Source organism: Crocuta crocuta, unplaced genomic scaffold (genome assembly GCF_008692635.1).
Source record: "Crocuta crocuta isolate KB4526 unplaced genomic scaffold, BGI_CrCroc_1.0 scaffold144, whole genome shotgun sequence".
Taxonomy (NCBI): Eukaryota; Metazoa; Chordata; class Mammalia; order Carnivora; family Hyaenidae; genus Crocuta; species Crocuta crocuta.
The window spans coordinates 24,932-47,266 of record NW_027529669.1 but is presented as its reverse complement, the minus strand read 5'-3'; the positions used below and the strand labels follow the sequence as shown (position 1 = coordinate 47,266).

The 22,335-nt window shown below is 43.3% G+C and overlaps 1 protein-coding gene across 1 annotated transcript in view; it reads left to right on the top strand.

Moving 5' to 3' along the window:
• DYNLL2 (dynein light chain LC8-type 2) overlaps window positions 1-6,873 on the top strand; it is a 17,444-nt gene extending 10,571 nt beyond the window's left edge. Inside the window, exons 3-4 of the mRNA XM_077762845.1 lie at window positions 2,731-2,869; window positions 4,812-6,873. Of these exons, the coding sequence (XP_077618971.1) occupies window positions 2,738-2,869; window positions 4,812-4,949 (270 nt within the window). The 5' untranslated portion in view covers window positions 2,731-2,737 and the 3' untranslated portion in view covers window positions 4,950-6,873. The remainder of the gene's footprint in view (window positions 1-2,730; window positions 2,870-4,811) is intronic.
• Window positions 6,874-22,335: the final 15,462 nt, after the last annotated feature.

The window sequence follows — 22,335 nt, the reverse complement described above, 5'->3', positions numbered from 1 at the left end:
GCCCACGCGCCTGGCCCAGCCCCAAGGCCCGGAGCAGGACTGGCCTCTGCGTGACGCCCCCGGCGCCCCTCCTTCCCGGGGCTGCGCCACCCTGTGTCCTGGCGACCCCCTGGGCGCGGCTGGACGCCTCGGGCCGCGGAGGTGCGGCTCCCCTCCCCNCAGCGCCTCCTGCCGCCGCCGCCACCCTCTGGGGCGTCCTTCCTGCAGCGAGGACGCCCAGTCACTCCGGCGCTGCTCCAGGCCGGGCGGGGGAGGGCGACTGACCGGCCGGGGCGGAGGTGGGGGGAGGATGCTTTCTCATTCCCCAGGTACTGGCCTTTGGGGACCGTCGCTCCCTGGAGGATGGCTCGGTGGAGGGATAAGCCCCTTGGAGATCCCAGGGGAGGAAATACAAGCGTTTTTGTGTGTTGGGGGCTGGGGAGGGGAGGGATGGTCCGTGTCTTTCGGAGGCTTAGCCTTTTCTGTCGCAGAACCGGGGATAGACGATCGGGAGCTGCCCTGGAGTGCCCTCTTCGCTTTTCAAAGGATCCCCTGGCTCTTGACTGAGGCAGCTGGCCTGGGGCTCTTTGGTCATTCTAAAGGCCCAGGTCCCTTGCTTTTTCCCCCAGGAGGGAGGGGGTAGGCCTGGCACCCCTATCCTTTTCTCATTGGCACCTTGGACAGGGCAGGTTGGGGCTAGGCCTCACACCTCAGACGCCTGGGGGGCCAGGGGTGAAGAATCATAGCATTGTAGTCACAAGACCCAACGTTATGTAACTGCAGGCTCTCTCCTACTAGAGAGTGAGGTGGCTTTTAATTACTGTGACAAAGTTGTTTCTTTGGACTTTGGTGATGAGACTGTGGAGCAGGTGAGCTTGCTGGGAAAACCGGTGCCAATTTCATGCTTTAACTTCGCAGTCTCTAACCAGGCCCCACCCCCACCCTAGCGTTTGTAAACAGTGCCCCCTTCTGAGTGGTAACCTGGCATAGGCTACCAGGTGACAATAGTTTTCTTCAAATATATAGAGCCTTATAGTATCCGAACATTCTTCCTCTGCTGCTGTTGTATATCTGCTCAAACTCATTGAAGTTGCCCCATTTATCGCATTTCAACCATTCGTTGTAAAAATGAAGATGTTGCTTTGCCCAAGGTCATGTAGCTCGTCAGCCTTGAACAGGGTTCTCCTGACCTTTCCTCAGCACCAGGTGGTGCGCACAGACTCCTTGAGGCTCTGTTTCTTTCAGGGGTGTGGGGCAGAGGATGCTGGTCCACTAACCCTTTGCTCTGCCAGTCTCTGAAGTGGATCCAGCCCTGCTTAGTTTGAAAGTACAAGACAAAGGTGGCCTTGGGTGCAGTCAAGGGCTGTGTGGCTGGCAGCTGGCATATATGCTTTCTTTGCATTTGGTGCAAGCTGAAGGAGTAATGAGTTCTGCCTTCCCTTTCAATTCACCTGGCTCACAGGCTAGTCTGGACTCCCAAGAGATTAAGGTGGCCTGGAATGATACCCGAGGTCTCTCTCTCTGAGCAGGCAGGTCCCCCGTGTAGCCTTAATATCAGGGCGGAATGACGACATCTTTTGTCCACTGGGTTGGATGACAAAATTCCTCTTTGGGGGAGAGGGTGATCAGTGTGATGGGATGGTGGTCAAGGACAAGACTGGATTTTGAAGCTCATCATGTTCTTGCAAAGCACCTCACATGCTATAGACTGCCAGGTGGGTCCTGACTAGTCTTCTTGGGATTCCCATCATTCTAGGAACGGACCTTGCAAGGTCTTTTCCAGAACTCTGGTTGCTGTAGGATGAATGCCATGGCTTAGATAGCAGGGATATGAAAAAAGACTGTTAATAATCCCTCGCCGTTTGTTATCTCTGTCATCACTGGGCATTGACAACCTTTTTCTGTGAAAGGCCAGATAGCAAATATTTTAGGCTTTACAGGCCATGCAGTTCTCTTGCAACTAACTACTCCATTTTGCCATTGTAGCCTGTTCTGCAAAACTGTATTTACAGAAACAGATGGTGGGCTGAATCTGGTCAACAGACCCCAATGTAGACCATCCTTGTTTGCAGGTGTTCTCATATTAACCTTAATTGATCTTCTAACAACCCCTGATGGAGAGCTATCCTCATTGCTAAAATGGAAGTAAGGAAGACAGTAAGGCGAAGTGACTTGTCCTTAGACTACAAGACTTCATTCATAGTCAGGACCAGAAGTCAGGTCTACTGATTCCTAGTCCCATCTTCTCTCCACTTTGATACCAGTGATGCAATAATGGTCATTAAATTAAGGACTTACTGTGTTCAGGTGTTAATGCCACCTAGTTCACTCTTGATAACCCTGAGGTCTCCATTTTAAGATGATAGTGTGAAAGCCCAGAGATTAAATTTAACTTGCCCAAGGGCACAGCTAGTAGGTGATAGATACATTGTAATATCTTGGCAATTGATGCTATTGAAAATATCAGATACAGATAAATTTAAAATTAGAAAAGCCTCAATTTACAAATGATAAAAACTGACAGCTTATTATGTCTTTTTTAAACTATCTACCTTGTATTTCCCAGGCTTGGGGACCATGTCTTTGCTTAAAGCTTAAGACCTCCCTCTCCTATTAAATGCCTCATGTCTGTGTTTTCTGTTGCCCTCACCCTCTGTACTTAACTCTCCCACTGAGGCTCCACACTCAGCTGCTAATGCTCCTTGCTTAGCTCATGGGGCTGTCAGCTTCACCTCTCTGCTTCTTCTGCAGTGTCACGATGTCTGACCGGAAGGCAGTGATCAAGAACGCAGACATGTCTGAGGACATGCAACAGGATGCCGTTGACTGCGCCACGCAGGCTATGGAGAAGTACAACATAGAGAAGGACATTGCTGCCTATATCAAGAAGGTGCGCCTAGAGAGCTGTGCCTCTTAGCCAGGGACGGGGATGGGCAGCTGAGCTGGGGACTTAGGAAAGCAGGCAGAGCCCATGTAAACAAAACCCAGGAGCTTGCAAAGCAGACAAATTAGGGAATGATTCTTGCCAAAGCATTCACCTTAGGAGTTCTTAATAGGAGCTCTGCCGAAGTGTGCTTGTGTGTTTGTGTGTGTGTGCGCGTGTGCGTGTGCTTATTGATAGTTATGTGATAATAGATAATTTATAGATAATTATTGTAAGACATTGGGGAGAGAAACTTGGATCAAATATAACCGGCTTAATTCAGAACTATTCAGAATGTAGATCAGGGATATTTGAACAGATAATATAAGATCATATACAAATTTTCAGGGAACTGCATCATTTAAAGTGGGATATCCCTATAATAATCCCTATCATGTAGGAGGTTTCTTTTTCTTTCAAAAAGGACACAGGTAATACATCATCTTTCTCCCCGCCTTCTTAAGAAAAGGGTGGGTTTGAATATATAATTTGAATATATGATATTGGATGAACAATATTGGGGAAATAGGTTTAGTCCCTGAAAAATTCCTGAGTGAATGGGTGAATGGATATGATTAACACAGTGAGGAAGCAGTTGAGCTAGAAGCGAGAAGTGGTACCCAGGGTCTCTGATTTTGCTCAGAATCTATGTTCATTGGTGGTATAATCCCAGTCTTCAATATTTTCAGCTCTTGTATCCCAAAAAGGATGCCTAAGTATAGTGGTGTTCTGGTTCATAGAGTGGCAGGGTATCCTTAAGTTTTCCAGAATTTTGCTTCCCTATGCAGGTGAAGAGGAAACTGGAGTCCTGAGAGACTTTCTGTGTAAGGAGGCAAAGGGTGCAGACCCAGCAAGGCTGTTGCTTTGCTGGCTCCTTGCCGAGTGATGGTCCTGTACAAGGAGAGAATCCGGAATTATAGACTCTGAGAGTCAGGAGAATCTGTAGATTATATGGGTCTCAAGCTTCCTTGTTTTGCTGATGGGGAAAATGAGAACCAGGGAAATGACTATGGCCCTCCTGTCTTACATAGATTAAGGGTCAGCATTAAGGCTAGATTTGGTGACCCAGGCCCTTTCTACTGTTCTCTAATACCTCTCAGAGAGTCCTGTGGTATAGGGGCTATGAGGAGGCCAAACAAGTATGGCGAGCACCTTGGGGACGGTCCCAGGGTTGGCAGCTTTGCTAGGCCCGTGGTGGAGGGCTGCTGCGTGGCAGGTGTATCTGCTCAGCTGTCTGTTTCCTGCTGCATCTGTGGAGTGACCAGGAATTGCCTGTCTGATGAGGTCACAAGGATTTCCTAGGTTGCTTTGGTGCTGAACTTGTGCCCTTGAGAGAAGTGAGGAAATTGCCTCGATCTCATGGCCGATGTCCTTGTTCTGCTTCTTCCCACCCACACAGTGCCTGGCACAGAAGAGTGCCTTTAATGTTGACTTACAAAGAACTGCTTCCTGGTACTCCTGACTTTGGTTGTAGTGTCTCCTTGGCATTTGGAAATGCTGGCTTAATAATGTGGGAGGCCAGTGGGTGTCCAGTCAGGGAGGCTTGCCTCTCCTCTGTTTTCCACATGCTGTGTGACACTGGAGTGGTCTTTTTGCCTCTGGCTTCTCTGTCTCCTTTGCTAAAGAATCACCAGGTGGACTATGGAGTAGGGTGGCGATGAGGAGGGGAGATGATCTCCAGTGTAAAGTACTAGAGAAAAAGAACAGAGCCTTTGCGGTGTTCCATTATTAATGAAGGAAGGAGTGTCCTAGCCAGCTTTAACCTGAGCTTCTGAGGTTTGGGGAGCTGAGGCCATGGGCTAGAGGGTGGGTGGGGGATGATAATTAAATTAATCAGATTCCTATTCTGATTTCTCATCTTCCAGCTGTCCTAATCACCTTTCTTCTCTCCCTTTTATTCTTCTTTTAGGAATTTGACAAGAAATATAACCCTACCTGGCATTGTATCGTGGGCCGAAATTTTGGCAGCTATGTTACACACGAGACAAAGCACTTCATCTATTTTTACTTGGGTCAAGTTGCAATCCTCCTCTTCAAGTCAGGCTAGGTGGCCACAGTGAAGGTGTCAGTGGCGGCGGCAGCGATGGCAAGCAGGCGGCGTTGCTGGGACTGTTTTGCACTGGGGCCAGCATCAGGATGTCCTCTCCAATGGCTGTGCTACTGCATGGACTGTATACTCGATTTCATGTGTATGTCGCAGTAAACAAAACCAAACTTCTTTCTGTTTAGTTGCCTGGGGAAGAAGGCTGCTTTATGTTTATTTTTCAAGACTTTAAATTTTTTTCTTTGGTTGTATTGCACTAGGAAATCTCTCCCACCCCTCCCTCTTCTCTTTCTCTCCCTATGTAAAATAAAAAGCCCTCCACAAAGCCTGTAGGCTTAGGAGGGCTGGGGAAGGAAACTGGTTTCTGGAGGTGGAAGTAAAACTACAGCAGCCTCCTCCAGGCAGCAGATGCTGCTTTGGGAGGGCCGGGGGGGCTGCAGGGGAGCAGCATTAGGATTGGCAAGGAGAGAGGGATAGGAAGGAGGTAGGGGGATTGATCTAGTACCAGGGAGAATATTCCACTGAACTGTGATTTCACGGCTTGGGGCAAAGGGTGGGGTGGGGGGTGGATTCTTAAGGGGCCCTGAGACGTGTTTGTCTGTGGTGTGTGGGAGTGGGGAGCAGACTTGTCTTGCTGTCTTTGTCAGAAGAGTTTCTAAGTAAGGGCTGTGTTATTGTGGATTACCTTCTTTTATTCTTCCTGCTGGAGCTCCTGCTAGGAGGATGTTGGAGGTAGGATTAGCTTGGTTTTTTTTCTATTCATTCTTCTCTCCTTCTGTCTGCTCCCTGCTTAGCCCTCGGTTTTTTCATTCCTCTGGAGTTCTCTTAGAGCAGCCCCTGTTAGTTGGCTGGCAAGGGAATTTCTGGTGACTGTAGTTCCTTAGTTAAGTCTTAGCAATCAAACCAAATCAATGTATCCCTTGATTCTCCTCTGTGTATATGTATGTATGTGTGTGTGTGTGTCTTGGTTTGGGGGTAGAGGGGAGGGAGGGGCAGGACAGTGTGGAATCTCTAGGGTATATGGGTAGGTAGGCTGCACAGTTAGTTCTAATTGGGCCTTTATGTTAAAAATCTGGGGGTGAAGACAGTTGTCAACTCCCCAGGCCATCTGGCCCAGACACTGCTTGCCCTGTGGCTATCTGTTCCCCAGAAGGCTTTGGGAGGATAGTCCATGAGGAGATGGCCATAATGCCGTCTGCCATGGAACTGGCTCTCCATGGAGAGGGAAAGTGACTCTGTGGATGGTTGCAGCCTCTTTTGGGAGGTAGGGATGGAAGTGATAAAGGGGAGTGAGTACCTTTGGGAGGAACTTTGGAGGAGATTAGTCTTGGCACTGGTGAAGCCAGGTATTAGGAGATGGAGCAGGGCCACTAGTGGGAGGAGATTCCAAGGAGAGTGGGGGGAAATCTTGTCTGTTGATCAAACAGGGATGGTCGGGGGTGGGGGTGGGGGGAGTCATTGCTGACTGAGCTGCTGATTCTTCTAAATCGCATTTAAAACTCTCATGTGTAGGGTTGACACTGGGTGGGGGGCGGGTGGTTGGGATCCAGCTCATTCTTTTTTTTTTCCCAAGTCCATCCTTGGGGCTGGTTGGGAGGCACAAGAATGCCCCCTCCCTAAGCCTTTCGTGTGTGCCGAGTTTTCTTTTTGACGCTGACAGGGGAGGGTGGGTATGGGGATGGTAAGTCGAGTTCCCTATATCAAACCCTTCGGTGGCCACAAGATTGAGTGGTTGGTTTTAAGTTTTATTTTTTTATGATTGTCCAGATCTGTGTTTCCCCCTGCCTTCCCAGACTTGTGTGGCCAGTTGGAAATGTCTGGTTTGTGTTCATCTCTCCCTCATTTCTGGAGCAGGGGCTGAGACCCCACCACATCTCCTATGCTCTGCATCCATGCCTCTTTTGGACATTAAAGGTCGATTGATGCACTTCTGAGCTCTGAGCTGTTTGGGTTTTGGGGGGGGGGGCGCGGGGTAAAAGGGTTGCCCTGGTGGCAGTGATGCCACACATGGGTGGGGATAGAGGGTATCTAGGGTGGAGTAGAATTGGGGCTGAAGAGTTAAGACCAGGCAGAGAGACTGATTGGCCCAAATCAGGTCTTCAGTTGTAGGATCTAGTCTGTGGCCCCTTAATGGGGTGTGGGGGGCTGTGGGGGACTAACCAGCAGTACCTCCCCACAGGGCTTTCTAGGTATCTTGGTGGAGATGGCCAGGTGAGCCACTTTTTGAGTCTTTGGTGTAGTAGATGTTGCCTTCCCAGTTTCCAGCCCCAGCCCCAGATGGCAATTTCCAGCTGCTGTCTTAGACCTGAGAGGAGCTTAGCTTCTTAGAACCTTTGGCCGAAGCTCATGGCCATCCTACTCCTCATTCTATGCTTCCCTGAGACCTAGACACCATCTGTTAGCTAAGTCCTGCTCTAGCCACTTAGAAATGGAAAAGTAGGGGATCTTTAGAAAGGTGGGAACACTTTTGGTGGAACGTGCGTGATGCCCCGACTCCTAGGTTGTCCTGGTTGTCCCACATGAGGTCTCCTGCCCCCACACACCTGAAGAAATCAGCAGTACTTCTGAGAGGATCTGCCCACCCCGATGCCAAGCAATTCTTAACAATCCTCGTGGAAGTGTCAGGGAACAGAAATGCTTCGTACTCTTTCCATTGCCACTTACTCAAAAACATGCACTGAGTTTTTGTGTATGTGCACCTAGGATGCTGTCACACAGAACAACACGAGTTCTGTGTTTCCAAGGCATACACCTTCTGATCAAAGTAGGTCTACACATTGAAAAGCTTTTTCCAATGGTGATAAATGTACACTCAAGGAAATGGGTAATGACCTATTAATTGTTAGAGGTAGGTAGATTGAATTCCTTCAAGCAGGAAGTTGGTGGGCAGGATCTTGTAGAGGGGCTCTGTCTCTGGGGCAGTGAGGTTCTAAAGGGGCTCTCAAACCCCAAATTCTGTTCCGGCCTTTGGTGTGATGAATAATTTGACAGAGCTGGAGCACTGAGGGATGAGAGTGAGGCTGTGGTCCACATTTTGTCTGTGATAAGTGTGTCTAGGGCCTGCCTGCCCTGGTGGGAGAGGCAGTCTGCCTGGCATCTGTGGACAGCACATCCCTGCACAGGTAGGTACATTGTGCATCTGAAGGCTAATCCTGTGACACTTTTTGGAGAGCATGAGCCCTGTGGGGCACAGGAGGGGCAGGATGAGAGGATGGGTTACAGAAGGGGCTGTGGAAGGCAGATGGACCTTGTGGCGTAGAGGAATGCAGCCACTGTCAACTGGGGCCAAAGAGTGGGATTGTTCATCTCCTACCTCTTTTATCCTGTTCAATCTTGGGCCTTTGGCTGGACCTAAGTGAAAGGTAGATGGCAAAGCTGAGCCAGGGATGCAATCTGTAGAGGGTCAGCCCCCTCTCAGGGAAGAGAACAGGAAATAGAAGAGTGGAGAGGGGGGGAAACCAAACCAACATGGTCAGGAGTTTGTCTTTTGCCATGGATATGTGTGTCTGTCTCTAGAACTCTAGTGTCCACCGGCCTAGGCCTGAGATGTGGCTGTCCCCTTAACTATCCCTTAACTTTCATGACTTTACTCAGACATCCTGTTACCTATGAGAAGGACCTTCTGACAGCCTATATGAAATTGCATCTCCCCCCCCTTCACTGCTAACCTTATTACTCAGTTTATTTCTGCACAGAACCTGCCAATGCTTGACATGCTTGCTGTTTACTTGGTCTCTTACAACTAGAATATAAACTGACAGCAGAGCCATTTTCTCTTTTCGCTGCCTTCAAGGACACAAAACAGCACTTGTCCTGGAGTAAACACTTGATAAATGTTGGTGGTTCATGCGAATAAAGAAGAATGTAAGCGAGGATGGGGCAGCTCCTCTGCCCTAGGGCAGCCCGGCCTTTCCTGAAGAGACTTCTGCCTGGCTTCATGCCCTCTTGCTGCCCAACCTGTGCGTCTTCCTGCTGCCTGGAGAGGAGTGAGTGTGTCATTCCCCAAGTGTGCTCAAGCGTCGGCCCTTCTTGTGTGCCAGCTGTGGAAAAATGAAAGCATGTGTTCATAAAGTACATTAAAAAAATTTTTTTTTACATTTGTTTATTTTTGAGGGAGACAGAGCACAACTTGGGGGAGAGGCAGAGAGAGGAGACACCGAATCCGAAGCAGGATCCAGGCTCCGAGCTGTCAGCACAGAGCCTGATACGGGGCTCGAACTCCCAAATTGTGATATCATGACCTGAGCCAAAGTCGGACACTTAACTGAGCCATCCAGGCGCCCCTTATAAAGTTCATTTTAAAGCATTTCAGTTTGTTTACATCCCTGAAACCCCCGAGCACCCCTCTGAGCTAGGCCAGCAATCGTTAGCCACATTTTTGGATAAGCAGACTGAATCAGAGAGGGTGAGTGACTTGCCAGAGCCCATGTAGCTGGTAGCATTACTAGAGTCCAAGCACTGGGACTCATAAGGCCTGAACTGGGTTTGACAGCAGTGGTCTCACTGATACTCCTTGAGGTTTAGGCCCAGCTCTGAGCTTAGGAGCAAGTCCCTGGTTGCACTGATATTCCTTTCCCTGGGCTCTGCTTCAGCAAGGGCAGAGAGGAGAGATCGTTTCCTGCCTCTCTCTTCTCACTCCTAGCATATACTAAAGATTGAGGAGCTGCCCCTCCCTCCTTGAGGTCTCACTTAGTAATTTTTCTGGACTAGGAGAAAAAACAATCCCAGAGTTCTGACCTCTTAGGCCTCCCCTGAACTAAAGGTACAGCTTTCCTACCATCCTTGTTAACAAGGAATGACCCATATCACCTGTTGAAGAGGTCAAGTGTACCTGTAGGTATATCTTTGTGATGTAATAGGCATAGTCCTATGCATAGACAGCTGCTGTGCCAGTATAGACAGGTTCATAAGGAAAGATCGAAACTCCAGGTCCCTGTGCCTCTCCTCCATTGCTTTGTCTAAACAAAGTACAGTGCTTGTGGTGAGGCTGTTAGAGCTTGTTCTCTTGAGTTTCCAGAGAGGCTGAACATGCAAAAACAGTGTGATTAGTGTGGGTAAAACCCAGTTCTAGAATCAGAGGATCTGGGGTTGTGTCCCAGCTCTAACACTTAATCCCTTGTGTGAACTTGAGCAAGTCCACTCTGAGTCTCAATTTCTTCATCTGAAAATGGAGATAATACCTATTTACCCTAAAGGATGGTTATGAGGGGCAGATGACAGATATGTGAAAGTGCTTTGAAAGTGGAAAGTGATGAGGAAGAGGAGTACACTGATTATTAGGGTCTGTGACAATACAGCTTGGGGAAAGAATAAAGGATTCTGGGAAGTCAGATCCTTCAATTGTTCCCTCACACCTTGTTGCACCAGCCTTCCCCCTCCATGTCCAAATGTTCGTGTATTATAGAGAAGGAAATTAAGGACCAGACAAGGAAAGAAGCTAACCCAACATCACATGGATGTTTGGGACAATTGGGATGTTGACTCCCAGGCCAGTTCTGATATGAACATTCATGGATATGTTTTTTAATTCTCTTGGGGCACTATTTATTTTAAATGTTTTATTTATTGAGAGAGCGTGAACAGGAGAGGGCAGAGAGAGGGGGACAGAGGATCCAAAACAGGCTCTGTGCTGACAGCAGACAGTCCGGCATGGGACTCGAACCCATGAACTGCAAGACCATGCATGACCTGAGCCAAAGTTGGACACTTAACCAATTGATGCCCCTTGGGGCATCTTTTATTTTTTTAATGTCAGTTTACTTTTCTATTTTTTAAAAACCTGTATTGAAATTGGCATTTCTTTCTGTGTCAGATAGTAAATATTTTAGGCTAGGCTTTGCGGGCCATATGACCTCTAGTACATAGTTGCCACAACTGCTGAACTCTGCCGTTGTAGCATGGATGTGACTGTGGGCTGTGGAAGTGGCTGTTTGAATAGACATAGATGTGTTCCAATAAAACTGAACAGGCAGTGGGCCAGATTTGACCTGTAGACCATAGTTTGCCCAACCCTAATTTATGTTTTTTAATGTTTATTTATTTATTGCGAGAGAGCGACACCATGAGCAGATGAGGGGCACAGAGAGAGAAGCAGGCTCTCTGTCAAGCAGGCTCCGCACTGTCAGCACAGAGCCCGATGCAGGGCCCATACTCACAAACCATGAGATTATGACCTGAGCCAAAGTCAGAAGCTTAAGGACTGAGCCACCCAGGTGCCCCTGCCAACCCCTAATTTAGATACATTCACATGATTCAATATTCCAAAGGTAAAAAAAGTGAAAATTCTCCCTCCACTTCTGTCCCCAAGCATTGACTAGGTTTCCCTCCTTAGAAACAATTTAATGGTATGAGATTTTTGTGTTTCCTTTTAGAGACAGTTGATAAAAAGTGTATTTTTTAGTGGCTGTACAATATTCCAATGTGTTGCATGTAATTTAATAAGCATGAAAGGACTAAGATACCCAGAGACATGTCCTGAAAGACAGAACACTCTTCTGGATGTGTTGTCCTGACTTGCCCAATGGACTCCTTCATCAGGATAATCTTTTGAACACCTAGGATTTACCTGGGAGTTTTGGGGATCATGCCTGATGAATATGTTGGGTGATCCCTTTTGGGTCAAAAGCAACTCTGACTCTTGGGGANAAGGGTATCTATTTGTTCTATCTATCTATCTATCTATCTATCTATCTATCTATCTATCTATCTATCTATCTATCTATCTATCCTCTATCTAGTCTACCTAGTTTCTTACTAAGAATTGGCTTACTTACTCATAGGGGGACACATAGGCCAGTCTGAAATATAGTGCAGGCTGTAAGGAAGGTCGGACTGGAAGCTCAGGCAAGTAGGAGGTAACACTGAAGCTCAGTAGAATTCTTAGGGAAACCTCAGGTCTTTTAGCTGATTGGAAGCTGGTCCACCCAGATTATCCAGGATAATCTCCTTTACATAAAGTTAACTGACTGTAGATATTAATTGCCTCTACAAAATAATTTCACATTAATACCTAGATTAGTATTTGGTTGAATATCTAGGTTCTAGAGCCTAGCTAAGTTAACACATGAAAATGATAACCTCACTCCACATCTGGTCAACTCAGCACCAACTCTCCTTAAACTATAGCTAGTCTCCAGGGCCACCTGGGTGGCTCAGCTGGTTAAGTGCCCAACCCTTGATTTCAGCTCAGGTCATGATCTCACTGTTTACGAGATCAAGCCCCACGTGGAGCTCTGCGCTGACAGGAGACTGCTTGGGATTTTCTCTCTCCCCCTCTCTCTTTGCCTAGCCACCCAAGAGAAATGAGTAAACATTTAAAAAAAATCTATACTTAATCTCCAAATAAAATAAGTCATACTTTCACCTAACATTATACAATTATCCTGTATACAACTGAAAATGTGCTAACCCTTTCCCCAGAAGAGGATGCAGAGTCTTTGGGTGATGGTCATTCTTCTCCTTGATAATCCTGTAACTTCAATAATGTAAAGTTAGCTATTATTAATATGTTTTATGTTAAAATATGAGAGGGATAAGAGAGGGAAGAAAACACACGCAAAAATAAATACATGTATTTTTAAACTAAGGAATAAATACTCAAAATAATTACAGTCACCATTTCCGCAATTGGTCAGATGGTCATAGCCCCAAAACTTTCATTCTTGAAGCGTCTGTGCCATTAGAAGTTTTACCTAAAGTTGGGTTGTTATAGTTTTTCATAGGTTTTAATCACAGGACATGGGAGTACTAAGACATGTCTTAAGGGCTATCTTCTATTCCAGACATACTTTTCTTACCTCCATTATATGGTAAAAGCCCAGTTTCCCCTTGGCAGTCCAAATCAATCACCCCAACTAGTACAGTGACTCCCTACTTAGTCTGTTAAATCAGAGGTATGAGGAGCCCAAAGTGGCAGTTCTAATTCAATGGAACCATTGTGTCTTCTGGTGAAAGTGTTCTTCCATTTGGAATGAAGATCAGCAAGGCATAAGGTTGCAAGGATGGGAAGCAAAAATTTTGCTAGGGGATCAGTGGGGGTACAGTAAGTGGTAACCTTCTATTTCCAATCCTTAATTCCTGGAATCATGAGTCCTAGCTGTGGCAGAAACCACCATACCAAACACATACAGTCTCTGAAGCATGTTGCTACCGTCCTGCAAAGCACGGTCAGGTAGCTGGGCTGTAACTAGATCTTCAAAAGGCTGTCAACCTTCCTATCAAGCCAGCTATTTCAGGGTGATGGGGTAACATAGTGAGACCAGTAAATTCCATGGACATCGACTGACTGCTGCACTTCATTTGCTGTGAAGTGAGTTCTTTGATTAGAAGCAATGCTGTGTGAAATACCGTGACGGTGGATAAGGCATTCTGGAAGCCCACAGATGGTAGTTTTGGCAGAGGCATTATATACAAGAAAGCAAATCCATATCCAGATGAAGTGTCTGTCCCAGTACGAGCAAAGCACTATCCCTTCCATGATGGAAGTAATCCAATGTAATCAACCTGTCATGAGGTAGCTGGCTGATCACCCCCGGGAATGGTGCCGGCTCTCAGTATTGGTCTCTACTGCTGGCAGATTAGGCCCTCAGCATTGGCTGCAGCCAGCTTGGCCATGGTGGGTGGAAGTCCATGTTACTCAGCCCATGCATAACCTCCATCCCTGCCATCTGGTTGTTATGTTCATAAACTGATGGGAAAGACAAGGGCGAGGGAAAGAGGCCAGCTTGTATCCACAGAATGGGCCATCCCATCCATTAGGTTATTAAAAATCCTCCTCTGCAGAGGTCACCCCTTGGTGAGCATTCATATGGGACACAAATATTGTTACATTCTTTGCCCTCTCAGAGAAGCCTACACCCTAAAAATTTCTTGTCATCGATATTCTAATCGTGTTCCTTCCAAGTCCCTGACTATCCAGCCAAACCACTGGCCACAGCTCGTTAATCAATGTAGAGTTATGCCTCTGGCCATTTCTTTTCCATTTAAAAAAAATTTTTTTACACTTATTTATTTTTGAGAGACAGAGTGAGAGGGGAGGAGGGGCAGATAGAGAAGGAGACACAGAATCCGAAGCAGGCTCCAGGCTCTGAGCTACCTGTCAGCACCGAGCCTGACGTGGGGCTCGAACCCACAAACTGAGATCATGACCTGAGCCAAAGTCAGACGCTTAACTGACTGAGCCACCCTGGCCATTTCTTTTCCAGACGAGAGAACAATCAGGTGCACAGCTCAAAGTTCTTCACCACTGTTCTTCAGGCATGTCCCAGAAAGGGCTATAGTGCTACAGCTGTCCACTTTTAGGTGGTGCCTGGATATTGTGCAGAACCATCTGTAAACCTGTCCTGAGTTACTCTTCCTCAGTCAACTGGTCATAGGGAACTCTCCATGAGGCCATAGATGCAGGCTGGGAAGGAGTAGGGACTGTGATCATTTAGGGCCACTTTATCATACCAGAAAAAAAGAACTAAATCAGCAATAGGAGATATCTATATATAGATATAGATATGAGACATATATGATACATACACATGTAATTATTGATAATGTAGGATCAATAGGATACTAATATATGATCCTAATAGATATATTGGATATACATAATACATTATGAAAATATAAAATGTATTATATATTATTTAAGAATATAATGTATATAAAGAAGTTTATTGCAAGCACTTGGCTCGTGTGATTGTGAGGGTTGAGTAGGCAAGTTTGAGGTTGAGTAGGCTGGCAGGCTGGGACTCTAGCAGGATTTCTTCCTCAGGAAAACTTCAGTTCTGTTCTTAAGGCCTTTCAACTGATTAGATCAGGCTCACCATCTTAGCCAGGAATCTTTCATAAAATCAACTAATTGTAAATGTTAATCTTATCTTCAAAACACCTTTCCAGCAATACCGAGATTAGTGTTTGATTGAATAATTAACTACCATGGCCTGCCTAAGTTGAGACACAAAACACCGTCACAGTTTGCAAACTGAGAAAGTTATACCTTCTCATAGAGGAATCCAAACATGTACAAAGTTCCAAATCATTTTTTAAAATGTTTATTTATTAATTTTGGAGACAGAGTGCACAAGCAGGGGAGGGGCAGAGAGAGAGAGAGAGAGAGAGAGAGAGAATCCCAAGCAGGCTCCACACTCAGCACTGGAGCCCAACATGGGGCTCGATCTCACAACCATGAGATCACGAGCCCAAGATCATGATCTAGCCGATATCAAGTCAGACAGTTAACTGAGCAATTCAGATTCCCTAGAGGCAAGTCATTTTTAAAAGCAGCGTTATTGAAGTATAACTGATATACAATAAATTGCACGTATTTAAAGTGTACAATTCAACAAGTTTTGACATATGTATACGCCATTAAAACTGTCACCACAATCAAGATATCAAACATTCGTATGACACCCAAAAGTCTTCTCATGACCATCTGGAACCCTCTCTCTCCCTTCCTTGACTCCTTCCAACCCAGGCAACCACTGATCTACTTTTCTTTTCTTTTTTTTGGGGGGGGGGTGTAGTTTCTTCCACTCAACATAATTATTTTGAGATTTGTCCATGCTGTTCTTCTGTGTGGCATAGTTTATACTTTTTTACTGCTCAATAATTGAGTAGTCCTACCATATAGAAATACCAAAGTGTAGGTATCCAGCCTCCAATGCAGAGACATTTAAAGTTCCATTTTGGCAATTATGGATAAAGCCATCATAAATATTTGCATACAGGTTTTTGTGTTAATGTAGGTTTTTATTTTATTTGGGTAAGTAAGTAACTAGGAGTAGGATTGCTGGATTTTATGGTAAGCATATGCTTAACCTTAAAAGAAACTGTGAACTATTTTCCAGAGGGATTACCCCATTTTACATTCCCCCCAGCAGTGTGTGAGATTTTCAGTTGCTCCCTATCCTGTTAACACTTGCTATTGTCATTTTTTCTTTTTATATTTAACTTTTCAAAAGGTATGTAGCAGTATCTCATTGTGGTTTTAATTTACATTTCCCTAATGATGTTGAGCATCTTCTCATGTAATTGTTACATGTGCATCTTTGCTCGTCTTTTTTTAAATTTTTTTTCTTTTTTCTTTTTTTCTGAGAAAGAGAGAGACAGCGTGAACAGGGGAGGGTCAGAGAGAGAAGGAGACACAGAATCTGAAACAGGCTCCAGGCTCTGAGCTAGCCATCAATCAGCACAGAGCCCAATGCAGGGCTCAAACCCATGAACCATGAGATCATGACCTGAGCCGAAGTCGGATGCTTAACCAGCTGAGCCATCCAGGTGCCCCTCTTTGTTCACCTGTTTATTGGGTTGTTTGTTTTCTCATTGTTGAGTTTTAAGAATTCCTTCTATGTTCTGGATATGAGTCCAATATTAAATATATGATTTGCAAATATTGTCTTTCAGTCTGTGCCTTGTCCTTTCATTCTCTTAACTGTCTTTTACAAAGTAAACATGAAGTCTAATTTATTTCTTTTTTGCATTGTGCTTTTGGCATATCTAAGAACACATTGATAACCCAAGATAACAAAGGTCTTCTCCTACTTTTTTCTAAAAGTTTTAAAGTTTTACATTTTAAGTTTAGATCTATGATACATTTGGAGTTAATTTTTGTGTATGATGTGAGGTATGGATCATGGTTTACTTCTTCTCTCTTCTCCCCCCTAACTTCCCCTTCTCATATTGTCATGCCTTCCAATTGTTTCACCGTCATTTTTGAAAAGATTCTCCATTTCCGGTTTAATTGCTTTGTATCTTTGTAAAAATTCATTTGGCCATATTTGTGTGTTTCTGGACTTTCTATTTTGTTCCATCAATCTGTGCGTCTTTCTTTTTGCCAATATCATACGGTAGCTTTATAGTAAGTCTTGAATTTGGGTAACGTGAATTCTCCCAAGTTTATTCTTTTTTTTCAAAATGATTTTGTCTATTCTAGTGTCTTTGCCTTTGCATATAAATTTAAGAATTGTCTTATTAATGTTTACAAAATAACTTTCTGGGATTTTGGGTTGGATTGCTTTGAATTTATAAATCAATTTGGAGACAATTGACCGTTTAACATAATTGAGTTTACTGAGCCATGATTATAGTCTTTCTCTGTATTTTGTCTTATTTGATTTTTTTTCTATGAATGTTCTGCACATATTTTGTTAGACTTATAGCTAAGTATTTCCTTTTTCTGTGCTATTGTAATAATACTGTTTTTAAACATTATGTTTCTAATTGTTCAATGTTGTTATATAGAAATGTGATTAATTTTGTGTATTGACTTTGTCTCCTGCGACTTTGCTAAACTCACTTTTAAGTTCTAGGATCTTCTTTGTATATTCCATTGCATTTTCTATTATCTGTGAGTGGAAACAGTTTTATTTTTTCCTTTCCTTTCTGTATGCTTTTTTTTTTTTTTCTTTTTTGCATTTGCTAGGACTTCTAGTATATATTGAGTAAGAGCAGTAAGAGTGAACAGCTGGGCTGCTTCTGGATCTTAGAAAGCATTCAATATTCAATCTTTTAACATAAAGTATGATATTATAGGATTTTTTGTTTTGTTTTGTTTTTATAGATGACCTTTATCAGGTTAAGGAATTTCTCTTTTATTCCTGGTTTCTGAGAATTTTTGTCTTTCAAAAATGTCTATTTATTTATTTTGAGAGAGAGAGAGAGCATGCAAGCAAGTGAGGGACAGAGAGAGAGAAAGAGAGAAAAAGAGAGAGAGAGAGAGAGAGAAAGAGAATCCCAAGTGGGCACCATGCCTTCAGCACAGAGCCCGACATGGCGCTTGATCTCAGGTCATGACCTGAGCAGAAATCCACAGTCAGCTACTTAACCAATGAGCCAGCAGGCACCCTTCTGAGAGGTTTTCTCTTGAATAAATTAGGTTTTTCTCCACACCTGTTGAGATGATCATATGGGTTTTTTTTACTCTATTAATATGGGAAATTACACTGATTGATTCTTGAGTGTTAAACCAAACTTGCATTACCAGATAGAATACATGCTACTTGGTCATGATGATTATCTTTTTTATACATTGTTGAATTTTATTTGCTAAAATTTTTTTAAGAAGTTCTGCTTATGGGGTGTCTGGCTGGCTCAGCCGGAAGAACATGCAACCCTTGATATTGGGGTTGTGAATTGAAACCCCATGTTTGGTGTAGAGATTATTTTTTAAAATCTTTTTAAAAAAGTTTTGCGCTTATTTTCAGGAGGGGTATTGGCCTGTAGTTTTCTTTCCTTGTAATGTCTTCACCTGGTTTTGTCATCAGAATCATGTTAGCTTCATAGAATAAGTTAGGAACTATTTCCTTCTCTTTAATTTTCTGCAAGTGTTTGTGCAGAATGGTTATTATTTCTTTCTTAAATGTTTGATAGAATTCATCAGTGATTCCATCAGTGTCTTGAATTTTCTTTTTTTAAATTTTTATTTATTTTTGAGAGAGAAAGAGACAGAGCACGAACAGAGGAGGAGCAGAAAGAGAGGGAGACACAGAATCAGAAGCAGGCTCCAGGCTCTGAGCTGTCAGCCCAGAGCCTGATGCAGAGCTTGAACTCACAAACTGCAAGATCATGACCTGAGCCAAAGTCGGATGCTTAACCCATTGAGCCACCTGGTACGCCTTGAATTTTCTTGTATGTAGGTTTTTAACTGAAAATTCAATTTCTTTCTTTTATTTATTTTAAGAGAAAGAGAGAGAGAGAGAATGAGAATGAGCAGGGGAAAGGCAGAGAGAGAGGGAGAGAGAAACTGAAGCAGGCTGTACCCTGTCAGCACTGAGCCTGGTGTGGGGCTTGAACCCACTAACCATGAGATCATGACCTGAGCCAAAATCAAGAGTCAGTTGCTTATTTTACTGAGCTACCCAGGCACCCCTATCATTTTATTTTCGTAGAATCTGTAAAGTAATGTCATTTCTATTGGTAATTTTTGTTTTCTCTCTTTTTTTCCTGATTAGTTTGGCTGGAAGTTTAGCATTCTTGATCTTATCAAGAAACCAGATTTTGGGGGCATGTGGATGGCTCAGTCAGTTAAGTATCTGACTCTTTGATTTCAGCTCAGGTCATGATCTCACTGTTGGGGAGATTGAGCCGCATCAGGCTCTGTGCTGACAGCATGGAGCCTGCTTGGGATTCTTCTTTCCTTCTTTCTGCCCCTTTCCTGCTCATGGCCTCTCTCTCTCTCTCTCTCTCTCTCTCTCTCTCTCTCTGTCTCAAAATAAATAAATAAACTTCAAAAAAGAGAAAGAAATCAGATTTTGGTTGCATTTATTTTTCTCAATTTTTATGTTTTCTATTTTATTTATTTCTGCTTCAATCTTTCTTACTTTCTTTTTCCTGCTTACTCTGTGATCAATTTGCTATTCTTATTTTTGTGGAAACTGAGGTTATTGTTTGAGATCTTTCTCCTTTTCTCATATAGGCATTTAGTGCTATGCATTTTCCTCTAAACTTGAGCTGCATCCACAAATTTTGACTTTTTAAAAATATTCATTTCTGAGAGAGAGAGGCAGCGTGAGCAGGGGAAGGTCAGAGAGGGAGACACAGAATCTGAAGCAGACTCCAGGCTCTGAGCTAGCTGCCAGCACAGAGCCCGACGTCGGGCTCGAACCCACGGACCACGAGATCATGACCTGAGCAAAGTCGGCCACCCAATGGACTGAGCCACCCAAGTGCCCCTGCATCCACAAATTTTGCCCCGGCATCCACAAATTTTCATAGGTTGTATTTTGATTTTCTTTCTTTTTAATTTTTTTAAAAATTTATTTCTGAGAGAGAGAAAGACAGTGTGAGCATGGGAGGGTCAGAGAGAGAGGGAGACACAGAATCTGAAGCAGGCTCTAGGCTCTGAGCTAGCTGTCAGCACAGAGCCCAATGCGGGGCTCGAACCCATGAACCACGAGATCATGACCTAAGCCAAAGTCAGACGCTTAACTGACTGAGCCACCCAGGCGCACCTGTATTTTGATTTTCATTCAGTTAAAATTACTTTCTAATTTCTTTTTTATTTTTCTTTGACCCATGTATTATTTAAAGTAAATTAGGGGTACCTGGGTTGCTCAGTCAGGTAAGCATCTGACTCATGATTTTGGCTCAGGTCATGATCTCAAGGTTTGTGAGTTCAAGCCCTTCTCTCTGAATTCTCTCTCTCTCCCTCTCTCTCTATCCTGCCCTGTTCTCTTAATCTCTCTCAAAATAAATAAATAATCATTAAATAAATAAATAAATAAATAAAATTACTTAGTTTCCAAATATTGGCATTTTCAGGCTATCTTTATGTTATTGACTTCTTACTTAATTCTATTGTAGTAGAGAATATATATTCATGATTTGTATTCTTTAAAATTTATTTAATTTGTTTTATGGCCCAGAATATAGTCTATTGTGGTAAATTTTCAATATACATAATGCATATTCTACTGTTAATGGGCATTGGGCCAATTTGATCAATGTAGTCTTCTCTATTTTTACTGGTCTCTGTCCACTCATTCTCTAAATTGTTGATAGAGGAGTTTTGAAAATTCCAACTATGATTATGGACTTTTCTATTTTTCCTTAAATTTCTATCATTTTTTGTTTCATATATTTTGAGGCTCTTCATAAATGTTGAAGGTTATCATATGCTTTTGATGAACTGACTTATTTATCATTATGAAATGATTCTCTTTATCCTCGGTAATATTCTTTGCTCTGAAATCGATTGCATCTTCAGCTTTCTTTTGATTAGAATTATCACAATATATCTTACTCCCACCCTTTTTATTTTAACCTAACTGTGTTTTTATATTTAAGTGGCTTTTTTTGTAGGCAGCATATAGTTGGGTCTTACTTTCCTTTTTTTAAAAATAATTTGAGATATAATTTGTATGTAACATTGTGTAAGTTTAAAGTATACAATATGTTGATTTGAAACATATATTGCAATATGCTTACCACTATAGCTTAGCTCTAACACCTCTACGATGTCATATAATTATTTCTTTTTTTGTGGTGAGGACAATTAAGGTCTAGTCTCTTAGAAGCTTTGAAGTTTATAATACAGTATTGTTGACTATAATTACTCTGCTATGCATTACATCTCCAAAACTCACTTATCTTCTATTTGCGTTCATAGTTTTATTTGCTAACTATAGCAATCCTCAGTGGAGAGGAACTGAGGTCTCCTGCCAGTGGCTAGCAGTGACACTTCATCTGTGTGAGTGAGACATTTGGGAAGCCCCAGTCATACCTTCAGATGACTACAGTCCTTGCCAATATATTGAATCAGAACCAACTAGCCGAACCACTCCAAAATTCCTGATTCTTAAATATTGTGTGAAATAGCAAACATTTATTATTGTCTTAAGCCACTAAATTTTGTAGTAGTTTGTTTCACAGTGATAGGTAAGTAATACAGGTACGTATCTATTTGTGCAGAGAAAAGTTTGGATAAACTTTAATCCTCTTGGGAGAGAATTGGCTTTGGTCATCTGGAGTGTAAGGCAATTTTAATCTTATCTATAATTTTTTAATGTTTTATTTATTTTTGAGAGAGAGAGAAAGCATGAGCAGGGGAGGCGCAGAGAAAGAGAGAGGGACAGAGGATCCGAAGTGGGCTCTGGACTGAAGCAGAAAGTCAGATGCGGGGCTCAAACTCACAAACTAAGAGATTAGACGTGAGCTGAAGTCGGATGTTCAATCCACTGAGCCACCCAGGTGCCCTTTATCTATAATTTGTAATAAGGAGAATGTAGGATGGAAAAATATGTGCTTTGTAAATATTAATTAAAAGAATCTCTCTTAAGCAATAACAAATGTTGGTGAGGATGTGGAGAAAAAGGAACGCTTGTGTACTGTTGGTGGAAATGTAAATTGGTGCAGCCACTGTGGAAAACAATATGAAGATACCTCAAAAAATTAAAATTAGAAATACTATGTGATCCATAGGACGCCAATACTATGTGATCCATAGGACGCCTGGGTGGCTCAGTCAGTTAAGCGTCAGATTTCAGTTCAGATCATAATTTCATGGTTCATGAGTTTGAGCCCTGAGTCAGGCTCTGTGCTGACAGCTCAGAGCCTGGAGCCTGCTTTGGATTCTGTGTCTCCCTCCCTGTCTCTCTCTCTGCCCTTCCCCTGCTTGTGCACTGTCTGTCTCTCAAAAATAAACATTAAAAAAAGAGAAATATTATGTGATCCAGTAATTCTACTACTGAGCATGCCCAAAGAAAAGGAAAACACTAATTTGAAAATATATATGCACCTCTATGATTATCGCAACATTACTTATAATAGCCAAGATATGGTAGCAATCCATTGTCCATTGGATAAGGTGAATGGATAAGGAAGATTATATATATATATATATATATAGTGAAATGTCCACCATAACAAATGGCGGCTAGTATGACTGAAAAATGTCCTC